This window comes from Candoia aspera, chromosome 1 (assembly GCF_035149785.1).
Source record: "Candoia aspera isolate rCanAsp1 chromosome 1, rCanAsp1.hap2, whole genome shotgun sequence".
Lineage (NCBI taxonomy): Eukaryota > Metazoa > Chordata > Lepidosauria > Squamata > Boidae > Candoia > Candoia aspera.
In genome coordinates, this window is record NC_086153.1 from 285,290,248 (window position 1) to 285,303,027 (window position 12,780).

General features: G+C 39.0%; 1 protein-coding gene across 4 annotated transcripts in view; it reads right to left on the reverse strand.

Moving 5' to 3' along the window:
• CDIN1 (CDAN1 interacting nuclease 1) overlaps nt 1-10,467 on the reverse strand; it is a 180,934-nt gene extending 170,467 nt beyond the window's left edge. For 2 of the 4 annotated variants that reach the window (XM_063289995.1, XM_063289996.1), the window contains exon 1: nt 10,097-10,467. In XM_063289995.1, coding sequence (XP_063146065.1) covers nt 10,097-10,197 — 101 coding nt within the window. In that variant the 5' untranslated portion in view covers nt 10,198-10,467. Of the gene's footprint in view, nt 1-9,864; nt 9,982-10,096 lie in introns of those variants that run through there. The other 2 variants (XM_063289994.1, XM_063289997.1) reach the window with 2 other exon arrangements.
• Between the last annotated feature and the right edge of the window lie 2,313 nt (nt 10,468-12,780).

Genomic DNA, 12,780 nt, shown 5'->3' on the forward strand with positions numbered 1-12,780 from the left:
TCATTCTTATGTAATTGCAACAGTATCTAGCTATCTTCTGTTTGGCTTTATTGCCTTCAGTTGTTCCATCAGGTTCTTCTCCAATATGGGATACATAGACCACTGATCCATGGTGCCATATAGGACTATCTTGTTGTTTATGCTGTTTAATACCTACATGATGCTTTGGGGAAAGGTCAGAGCTTTAGAATAGGGTATTATTAATATACTGATGACACTCAGTTCTACTACTTCCTATCTTTCTAAGGAAGTACTATCTTTCTAAGAAAGCAATCAGTACCTTTGAATGTTGTTTGATTTCAATAATGTGACAGATGAGGAAGGACAAACTGAAATTAAGTCCAAGCAAGATGGAGGTACTATTGGTAAAATGATGACTTGATTCAGGAATTAAGGTGAACCCCATTCTGGAGGAGGTTACACTCCTACTTAAAGATTTGCATCAAAGAATGAGAATGCTCCTTGATCTTCATTTATCACTGGATGAACAGATGATGGTTATTACAAGAAGAATGTACTAGCAGTGACCCTTCCTGAACCATTCAGACTTAGCAATGGTTAGTCAACCATTAGTCAAGCCTTGTTGTCTTGACTATTCTGGCAGGAGTTTTCTAGTTCTATCTAGAGATGCCAGAGACTGAATGTAGGGCCAAATTTTTGTATCTACTGATGATCTGAAGCTCTCTGAACTTCACAAAAAATAACTGAAGACTGAATGCAAACATATGATGGGGGTTGCCATACTGTATCCTGTTATAATAGTAAATCTCAAAAGACTAGATGAAAAACAATACAAAAGAACAGTGAAAACAGATCTCACTGAAGGTCCCCACTCTCCTGGCCCCTTCAATTATGCAACTGCAGCATGACAAGTATCAGGGACCAGAGGTAATCATTTTTTTTCCAGCCACCTGAATCCATAACAAGAGGTTCTACCTGTTAAGCCATCAGATATAATCATGCAGGTACGTGTTCTGCAGTTTGACCAAAAAGAACTCTGTATGCTAGTTTTGTCTCTGGTGTTCAAATCACAATGTAACATCACTAATTATTAAATGAAAAAAAAAAGACTGTAAAGGGAAAATGTATTAATTTATCTACCCACTGAGGCAGCTTGTTTTTGCAATTGTTCCTGTAAAAAGGCTATCAAGAATCCTCAGCCCATGTCAGTAGCATTTATTTATTCAATCAATCAATCAATCAATCAAATTTATCACCGCCCATCTCCCCCACAAGGAGGGACTCTGGGTGGTTTACAATAAAAACTCCCAGAAACTTGTGAAGACAGAAGTCACACATAATTATTCATCACTTAACTGAAAAAAATCATATGATAACTTAACAAATGTGACATTGCAATAACAGCTCCAACTTTACAGAGGCAGCCCTAATAAATCTGAAATAAATATACTTTTCAATTAAGGCATTTCATTATTTCGGTTCTATGTCTCCAAATGATGAGACATAAATGTTTTTATATAGATCTAGAGAAGTGCATGCATATGCTGAATAACACAGTTCTAAACAGCTGTGAAGAAACTGTAATAAAGTAAAAGTGCATAATCTTCCTCGCACTCCCCATACATTCACCAAAAGCAACAACTTTGCTCACTTCAGAAATTATAGTATTTCCATTTTTTTTGTGGGGAACAGGTAGGGGTAGAAGTTTGGGAAGGTGACACTGACATACTCCCCCCCTTTTTTTTAACCAAGAATGCTTTGTCTTCATCCTAACAGAAGTGGCACTGAAAATTAGTATAGTGCCAAAGGCTACTGCAACAGTCACTGGAACTGCCTAAAAATGTAATGGCTTTAAAACCTCACCACGCAACTGATGCAGATGCTTCCAACCTTTCCACTTCCGTACGCTGGCAACTTCTACCTTTCCAAAAATTTATTTCCCAAACCTGCTCAGGATACTTGACTAGCATTCTGGTCCAGCCACACCATTACCTACATTCTCATACAGTCCTTAATTTTGCTAAAGTAGATGTAGTCATACAAGTCAATGAAAAAGGTATCTGGTATCAGCACAATTGGCACTGATGCTGACACAGAAGAAAATGTAAGGTGTAATGTGCCTTCAGACTTCTTTGGAAATCTTGGGATTTTGGAATTGGTATGCAAGGATCACAACAGTATCTCCCAATGGAGCCCCTGTAGCCCTTACATTGACTATCCTTCATAATACGTCCATGATAGAGACAATGTTTCAGATTTGGCTCAAATTATTTATATAAATGTTTCCATTTAAACTGTATATGAAAAAGCTGGTAGTGCAATATACATTTTAGCTTACTGTAACTTTTTCAAGCATATACTGATAAGGATCATGTTCCACACTCACAGTCCATTTGCCAGCTTAGCTTAATGTAGCTTGAAGAGCAAGTCACATTTTACTTATTAGTTTTTTCTATAAATGCTATTGGAAAAACAAACTGTGTAATATGGCTTTCATAAATTATGACATTCAATATGAATACTAGTAAGTACAATAATACTTCTTTAAAAGAGCTAGTCCTTTTGTGTAATTTGCTCAGGCAGAGAGAGATTTTCTGTATCTCACAATGATTTCAAATAGTAAACTACAGAAAGTGATGTTTGGAATCTTGGTAAGTTGTAAAGTGACTTTATATTGAGGTGTAAGAACGTTTTGAAACTTCATCAATAATTCTGTGAAAAGTGGTAACATTGCATAAATCTGTATTTGTGCATATGGGAGGCCATGGATGGGTGGAGTGGAGAAAAGAAACTACTATCCTGCTATCTCTGAAAAAAAAAATTTTTTTCAAGAAAAAACAAATTTAGGTAACATGCAGCTGACAAAATGGCATCTGAAACTGATTTATTCTGTCCACATAGTATTTATTCATTTATTTATTTATATTTCGAATTTCGTCACTGCCCATCTCACTCAAACAATGACCAGTTGTCTGTATATCTCCCTCAAATCTGCTGTAATCATGCTCTTATTACCACTGATTGAACTACTGCAGTGTGTTCTATACGGAGCTGCCTTTGAAGAATACCTAGGAACTATAATTGGCCAAAAAATGCAGCAGCCCATGTATTGGCAAAAGAAAGCCACCAAGCCATAGTAGACCTGTGCTGTGGGCCCTGCTCTACTTACAGGATGCTAGTTTTAACATTTAAAGCCCCACATGGCTTGCCCCCCATACTTGCTGGACAACCTTTTCCATGTAGAATTGAATTATTCAATGTGTGCTCTCTGGCAAAAGCTATTAGCAGTTCCAATTATCAAGAAGTAAAGGGAAATGGGGCGCAAAGTCAGTACGTCTCTGTTGTGGTTCCTACACTTTGGAACAGCCTCCCCCTGGAGCCACTCTGAGCCACACCTGCTCTGAAGGCCTTCCACACTCCCCTTTGAGTCCCCCCCAGAGCCACACCCACTCTCAAGGCCTTCTGGAAGTTAGTGAAAACTGACCTGAGGTCATCTGGGGAGTGGTGAGTTGATACCACTTGTTTTTGCAGTACGGGTTTTATGGACTTGTCATATGAATTTAAGGGCTTATGTGTCCTGATTACTAGGAAACACACTGAGGCGAGGACTTGGTCTCTAATATTTATTAGCAGTACTTAACAAGAATCCTAACAAACTGAGAAAGCGTGGGAAAACCCAGCCATATAAACCCCAAAGGTTAAGGCGGTCCCGATCTGTGTCTCTTTGAATGGCTGAACAGTTCCTCAGTGCTACGCATGCGCTTGACAGTCTGGGTGAGAGCCCCCTGCTCGCCATCCTTACTCATGACATTATGGTATTATTCTGTTTCTATTTTTTTTACTTGTTGTAAACCATTGGGAGTCAGTGTATATTACATGCAGTTTTGCAATGCCGTATCAATCAGATATGAATCTGTTCAGAAGGTTGAGAGATCCACCAGAGCAGATTTGGTAGAACACAAGGAACTGAATAGAAGAGTGCAAGATTATAGCATTGAAAGATTACTTTCTAATGCATCTAGGGTAGCATTTAAGCCATTGATTAAGCCATCTGTACAACACGCACTGGTGGCTATTCCTTTGGGACACTGCATATGAAACTAAGCACACAGAAAGCCACCTTCCTGGACCTGATCACTTAGTTCAATATTTTGAACACTGATTGACAACAACCCTCCAAGATTTTAGGTGAGATATATTTTCCAAACCTAGAACCTTTTGGCACAGGAAAGCATATGGCTTTCTGAGCTACAGCCCAGTCCCTGATATAACACTATCAATTATGCACTATTTTTATTCTTATGAATGACTTTACATTAATAACGTTGATTACAGAGCCTTTTTCCATAAGCCTATTAGAGGCCAGAATGAAAAAAAAAATGATTTACTCAGTCATAGCAAACCACTAAGCAAAGATGTATTACAAAGATTGTTTCTAATACAAAACATTTAAGGCTGCAATCCACTTGCACTTAACTAAATGGGACTTGTATTTGAGGAAATATGTTTAAGATAGCATTTTAAGAAATCTAAATCCATGATACATTCTTCTACACTATTCTAGAATAAATTGTTTGTTGTGACTCATGGTACTGAAATGCTAATTTTTAACATAAAACTGTCTACAAATGTGGTTAAAATTAAATATTACATACACATTTCTTCTTGCTAGTATTATTTTTATGTTTCCATTATTTTGAAGAAGGCTTTGTCTGTCACCTTTTACAAAGTTTTTTTTTTCCTGACAGTGTAAATATCAGCATCAGTTTCATCTCATCAGAACCTATAGATTAAAAAGTTCTGCCTATTCTGAATTGTCCCAAGAAGCTTCAAGATTAATTTGATTTAAAAGGCTTCAGGAACTTTCAAAGGAGAGTTGGTGGTTTCAGGCCATTTCCTAATGGACAGGTGCATCTATCATAAAACCATCAGGATTTCTACCATTATTGGCAATTTCTCATCCACACACAATATTTTCATTTTAGAGTCTAGGCATATTGGCAGAGAGATATATTCAAGACAGAACAGTAAATTTCCACAAATGATACAATTCTGTGAATAGAGAGTTGTACTCAGAAAATATAAGAAACAAAGCTTATTTCATTCATGGAATAGTTTTATCTATTAAACTAATAAGTTTAAAATATAAAATATTTTATTTACCTAAATGTAATAAAAATGTTATCAAAATATTAGCAGATTACAAAATGGACAGTTTCTCTAATATACAAGATAATACAAAGTAAAATATGTTACAAGATAAAATGTTTTTAGGAAAGGTCATCTCCAATGCGTTCTTTTCCCATTATGAAACTAAATAGAAAATATTCCCTATTATGGTAACATCCAAGAGATAAAATGGTTTCAGAGATAGTATATTAATATTCAAACTAATTTACTGAGATTGAAACTTTCAGCTAATAACCCTTCAAGTTTTATGCATGATTCCTTTATTAAAAGCAACAGCATGCTACCTACGTTCGGAGAAACAAAATATCTGCTAACATTGGATTGAAAGTTCTGTTTCATTTTTTCCAGTTTTACATGGGTGATCTAGCATGTCCAGGCACCAGCTTTAATTTTAGACTATTTAAAACAATAACAAAATGCACCTAACACTGTTACTGTAACACCAGCTTTCATGCTATAGATGCAACTTCTTCAGAAAAAAATGGCCACTCAAGCGTTTATTTCACCCTTCCTCTTAACATAATATCCCCTCCAAAATACATTCTAAATACATACAGGTAGTTGTCACTTAACAGCTGCCCTGTTTAGCGACCTTTCAAAGTTATGATGGCACTGAAAAAGTAACTTTACAACTGATCCTCGCACTTACAACTGTCGCAACATCCCCATGGTCATATGCTCAAGATTCAGGTGCTTTGCAACTGGGAGGCGTTTATGACCATTGCAGGCATTTACTGGCAGGCGTTTACAACCGTTACAGCCTCCCATGGTCATGTGATCGCCATTTGCATGCTTTACAGACGGCTTCTGACAAGCAGAGTCTATGGAGAAGCTGGCAGTAAAATTGCAAGTCATGGTCACACATGGCTTAATGACCATGTGTGATTCTCTTAATGACTGCAGTGGAAGTGAGGTCATAAGTCCACTGTGGTCATTTGATGTCTCACTTAACCACCATGTCACTTAGTGAAAGAGTTGCCAGTCCCAATTGTGGTTGTTATGCGAGGACTATCTGTACACACATGTATGTATGTATGCAGTGGTGTGCCGCTAAATGTTTTAGAACTGGCTCTGCCAGCTCCATTGCTGCCATTGTGTTGCACCGCTACCTGCAAAACTGCTGATTGGTGCACCAGGTGTTGATGCTCACTTCTGCTGTCAACCAACTTGCAAAATTCCTGAAAACTTAACAAGTTTTAGCAAGCTCTGTAAGTATCTACTGTATACAGTATACAGTGAAAGAGAGGAGGAGGGGGGAAACAAACATGTTGAATCAAACAATTCAAGATGCAGCAGCAATTGCATCACTGTGATAAAATGAACCTTGTGGTTTGTTCTTATGCCAACAGTTTCAAATCTGAGGAGAATCTATTTGCAGTTAAAAGTGGAAATGAGCAAAAGAAGTCATTCTCCAACATCTTTAAGATGCTGAAAATCAGAATTTCCCATCTCAGCCTCAGAGGATCTGTTCTCCCTTCAGTTTTGGTATATTTTCTTTGGACAATAATGGGCCTTAACTTTTCAAATTTAGGATTTCTTTTACAAATGTGAAAATGGTGATACTACTTTAGAAGGGAAACAAAGAATGTACAGATCCCCTATTTTTGAGGTTCCCAGGATTAATTTATTTTCTGTAGCTTTCAGTGTAATATATAACTATAATGGTTGCAAAGCTATGAAAAAAACCCAGTCATTATTGATGTAAACACACGGACTCTCTTTTAATCCCTGTACACCACCCAGTCACAGTAAGATGGGCACCCATATAAATAAATACATTTATTTCAAAATCAGTTGTGGGGTTTATTGTATTCCTTGATTGTCCTAAAAGTGGAATAAGAATTTGCTCATTTAAATAAAAGTATATCTGTGAGTGACTCACAAGGGTATGCCAATATATTCATGGTTTTCTTTTTGTGATATATTACTTTGTGTCTCTTACCTGAGATAAATTAGTGATATTTTCCTCAACTGGGTGTACGTAGAAAAGGCCACTGAGTAAGCTCATTATGGAATCAACTACAAGTTTTCCTTACTTTATGCAAATTTGCTATTAGGTAATTGATCATTTTCATTGAAGAATTTGCTTTAACTGAAAAAAAAATGCTATTATCTGATTTGTGCCAGTACGGTCAATTTGTACTAAAGGTCTACAAACATGCCAAGACTTCTTCCTGCCAAAACCACTTGAACACTTTTCTGCCAAACATGCATTTGCTATGTGCAGTTATTGTAGATGTGTGTCTGTCTCCCATTTACTTTCCTACCTACAATAGCTACTACCCTTACTAGGGGGTCAAAATGGTGATCCAAAATGAAAACAAAAAGGACCTTTCTAACATTAAAAACAAAGTTGGATGTCCTCGAAGTTCTCAGCTCTAGGACAAGCTTTTAACCTGACTGAATCTATGATGTGCAACATAGCAAAGAATGTTAATAAAATTCTTAGTGCCGTGATGCATTCTACCTCTTTGATTGCCATGATAATCACGCACGTTAGAAATCCAGCTGTAGAAAAGATGGAGAAAATGCTTTCACCAAGACAAGGAAGGAAACATGCTTGATACATGTTTAATACAGTAATACAGTGCTTAAGAATAAGGCTCTAAACATTATTAGCATATTTGTCAATGCATTTGGACTACAAAATTTGACACCATAACCCACAGCCTCCTTTTTTCTACTGTTTCAGTATCTCATGTTATGTGAATTCACTTTGTGTGAGCTTATCATGGAATATAACCCTAGCATAAAGAGAAGGAAGCCAGCACTTCAGATCCACGTTAACTTCTATCTCAGACACTCAATGAAACAAGATCACTCCCTGCACACTACTGTATATGAAAAGTATATAAACTTTTATGCTATACAAAATAATACCATTTATACACACTACATGCTTCCAGTTACCACCCAGAAAACACATCACAGTTAATTATCTGCAACCAAGCTCCAAATTCAATCAGGTGTTCACTCTAAACTATTTGCAAATTTAATGTTTAACTACAATACTTGGTAGTTATTTTGGAACAATATATTGTGAGCCGCCCAGTGTCATTGAGAGTCAGGTGGCAAACAAGTTTAATCAATAAATAAATAATTAGTGGGAAAAGAAAGCTTGAAATCAACACATCAAACAGGTACCTAGTAGTCACCTCCTATTGATTAGGCTAGCAAGGAAATTAGCAGTTCATAATTTTCATCCTACTTCTCAGCTGAAAACCTCTCCAACACATTATCAAGTCTTACAGCCAATCCTAGATTGTCTTTCCCTTTTTACACTGGACCCATTTTTTTTCTTAAAAAACCCTCTAACACCCCCCCAAGTTGGGTAATAAAACATCTGCAAACCAAACAACCAAGCTCAGAGAGCACCAAGGACTCCACAGTTCGCTCCTGAGCTACATATATTCCCTTCTATAGGAATGTCTGTTGTTTGAAGACTTGTAGGTTGGTGCCATGTTTGTGCCCCCACATGCTCAGAAGCCCCACTTTGCCTCTGAATCCCTGCACAGCACTAATATATATCACAAGGCAGAAGTAATATCCATCAGACTGAGGACCATGCTAGTTTTACATTGCTGTCCTCAAAACATCAGTGGGGGCCAGACTCCTTGGGGGTGGGGCTGTTAGAGGGGTTTGTTTTTAAAGAAAAAAAATGTACTTTTCCATGATTGCATGGTGAGGAGAGCAGCCGTATGATGCCAGGTGGCTGAGGAGAGCAGCCATATGATGCCAGGTCAAAAAGACACTGCTGTTTTAAGGCAGTGCAGACAGATGCTATCTGGGTGTCCCCGTACTTACTAGAGCATGTTTGCATTTGGATCCACAGCGCTGCACAGCTCTAGTACACGTATCTCCCCAGCTCAGTGATTATTTAACATATCTGACAGAATGGCTTCTAGAATGAGAAAGTTAAATGGCACAATACAGCTACACTACAGAGCTCTTTGTTGTTTTACCGCAATAAAATAACGACCTGTTAGGATGATGCTAGAAAGAGTATAAATGCTAGAAGAGCTGGTGCAAAGTATGTTTGCCAACATGAATATAAAACATATGAACTTATCTCTTTACCATACTAAGAAGTATTAATAGAAGTTTTAGGGTTTTTTTATTATTATTACTTCAGTCCACTGTTCCTCCAAGACTTCAAGGCAGTGTTCTTGATAATCCAACCAACCCCAACCAATCTGTGTGGTGAGCTGAGAGAGAGAAAGGAACTTATTTTTTCTTGGAGTATGAGGCCAAAGGACACTCCAAACTAGATCAGATTTGTGGTACTCAGGAAGACTAGAGAAATATGCCCTATTCAGGAAAATGGCACCTTTGTCAGAAGGCAGCGTCAATTAGAAAGTGCAAGCATATAGATGGTATCTAAATACTTCTCCAGTTTCTTCATTATAAAGAATTAAGATATTTATAACAAATGTTAAAGTATCAGAACTGGTTCTCACGACAGTTGGTGTCCTACACTCCCACATCACACTGAAATGAAGGACAGATACTAATCGTGAACTAGCAGCTTATTTAGAGAAGGGGTGGCCGTTCTGGAGATGACAAGCCGACGTGCCTTCTGCTTAATGCAAAGCTATAGCATTTTACATCTTTACTCATGGGCAAGCCTCATTTCGAGCTCCTGGCAAGCAAGAGCCACATTTCTTTTTCTTGCTTCTCCAATTTCCCGCTTCCCTTTTAAAATCCAGCCCAAACCTTGCAGCAGCTCAGCGAAGACTACACGGAAGAGAGTGTCTTTACGCGCGCCGCAAAGGAGGCTGAGCTATCTCTTCTCCCGTTGCAAAAGATTCCCCCGCAGCCTCGGCCTGCCACTTGTTAACTGTTACTTCCGACAGCTGACTTCTTCACTTCCTCCGCGTAAGAGGGGCGGAATTCTCTCTGAAAGAGCGAGGCGGCGTTGGGTGGGGGCTGCCCGGGGAAGACTTACCTGGGGAATTTTTCCTTCAGTTTCCTCAGGCTCTGCCTGGTTGGCGGTACCTGAGCCAGGAACTGAACCACCTCTTCGTACTGGGCTTTAGTGAGCTTCATAACCTCCCCGGGGAACGGAGGTGACCCCTGCAAGGGGCCGCAGAAGCAGAGCGCGAGGGAACGGCTGGGGCAGGGAAGAACTTCCTCGCTAAGGGCGCTTCCCGCCTCCGGCCACTGCCGAGTGGAAGTGGAGGGCTTGCTGAAACGCGGCAACCCAAAGAAACCCCTTCCGCGGCTTCGCGCCACTGCAAAGGACAAACACTCATGCGCTACGCTTGGAGCTCCACCCTCGCTGGCGCGCAGAGCCCCGCTCGGCCCTTTTCTTCCAGGGCTGAGAACTGCGGGGCCGGAGGGCTACTCCGAGCGACCGAGAGGCGCAGGAGCAATTCGCCTCTATCTTAGCCCTGACTTCAGGCTGGCTTGTCCTGAAGTTCTGCTATCCTTCGGGGGAGTGTAATTTTTGCTACTTGGGTAGGAGCGAAAGGAGGTGGTACTGGCTGCTCAGACTGCTCAGACGCTGAAATTGTTTAAATATGGGGAAGGAGCTATGGCTGGCTGCCTTAGGCTGAAGTTATACACAGTTGTCGGTTTGTGTATTGGTCGACCGTGAGTGGAGAAAAGCAGTTCAGAAGTAACTGTAGGACAGCATAATTATTGATGCATTACAATGGAGCCTGTTTTGGGGCAGCCAGCCTCATCCACGGCTTATTGGGGCAGACATTGCAAATGTTTAATTCGATTAAGATTTACACTTTTCAGATTATAATGAAGAGAAACGCTGAAGCTTTTTAAAATTTGTAGTTGTATAAATTCACCCAGTTCGGGGGGGGGGGGGATACAAATTAAAAGTAAACACAATACCTAAAAGCAAACAAAAGAGAGTAACTGTAATAGGGGGAACAGACATACATCATAAGTGAAACAGTTAATGTACTCCAGAGTAATTTGTGCCAACCTATACCAGAGCCTGTGGGGGTAGAGGAGAACAGGTTTTCAGGGATCTTTTAAAGAACTGAAGGGTTCAACTGGCTTTACGGTAGTTTAAAAAAAATAGTTACATTGTTCTATGGAAAACAACTCATTATAAGGTGATTGATTATATGTCATCAAGTTGGTGTTGACTCTTAGTGACTACGTGGATGGACCATCTCCAGGATGAGCTGTCCCCAGCCTGGCCCTTCAAGCTCTTTCAACAGTGCATCCATTGCACTGTAATTGAGTCCATCCACCTTGCTGCTGATTGTCTTTTTCACCATTCCCAGCATTATGGACTTCTTAAGGAAGCTGGATCTTTGTATAATGTGTCTGAATTATAATTTTGAGCCTAGTCATTTGGCCTTGATTGAGAATTCTGGATTGATTTGTTCTGTGATCCATTTGTTTCATTGGTTATCCATGGTATTTTCAGGAATCTTCTCCATCACCAAAGTTCCGAAGTGTCAATATTCTTTCTATCCTGTTTCTTTAAAGTCTGACTTTCCCTTCTGTAGAGTATCATGGGGAAAATCATTGCCTGCATGATTCTGATATTTGTAAGTATAGACAATAACTATTCCAAGGCCATTTCTACCCTGCCAAATGCTAGTATGACTACTGGTTCCTTTACTGTTCATAGTTGATCCTAAGGCAGAAGTTACCCACCACATCAGTATCTTTATTGTCAATTCTAGGGCTGATTGCTGTACCTGTTATCATTTGTTTAGTCTTCCTTATTTTTAATTTTAGTCCCATTTTTTTCATTGTGCTCCTTGACTTTTATTAGTAGGGCTTTCAAATTATTTGCATTTTCAGCTGTCAAAGTAGTGTCATCAGTATGGTGCAGGTTACTGATGTTTCTTCCTACACTTTTAAAACCATGTTCATCTTCCATTCCAGCCTCCCTCAATATATATTCAAATTGAATAAATAATCAGAGAGTATACAGCCTTGTTTCACTCCTTTGCCAACCTGAATATGGTTAGTTTCTCCAGTGTCTATGTTTCTCTGTCATGTGTGCAGGAAACAATGACAAGATGTTCTGGGATTCTTATTTTCCTATGGATATTCCACTACTTGGTATAGTCAACAAAACTAAATACCTTTCTATAATCAATGAAGCACCTATTAACTTCTTTTTGGTATTCTTTGGCTTTCTCAATGATTCAGTTTGCATGAGCAATAATTATTCTTGGTCTGCCTTCTTCTGTTTCTTGGTCTTTGGTAGGCTCGTCACATTCATTCTTAATAATATGTTTGATTTCATTCCACAGTTCCTCTGGTTTTATGTCAGTGAGATTCAGGACTTCAGAGCAATTCCTGATATTCTACTTGAAATTGCTAGGTATATGCTCAGGATCATAACATGGAAACTGGTTGGCTTCCACTTTAGCTTGACTTGAAATTTGCATTTGGACAGTTTGTGATCTGTTCCACAATTAGCTCTTGGCCATGTGTTTGCTGCTATTATTATTATTATTATTATTATTATTATACCTGTTCAATTGTGTCCAATTCTCGGAAACTACCTGGACAAGTCCCTGCAATTTTCTTGGCAAGGTTTTTTCACAAGTGTTTTGCCACTGCCTCCTTCCTAGGGCTGAGAGAAAGTGACTGACCTAAGGTCACTTTGCTGTTATAACTTGCTGTCATAACTGAGCTTATATA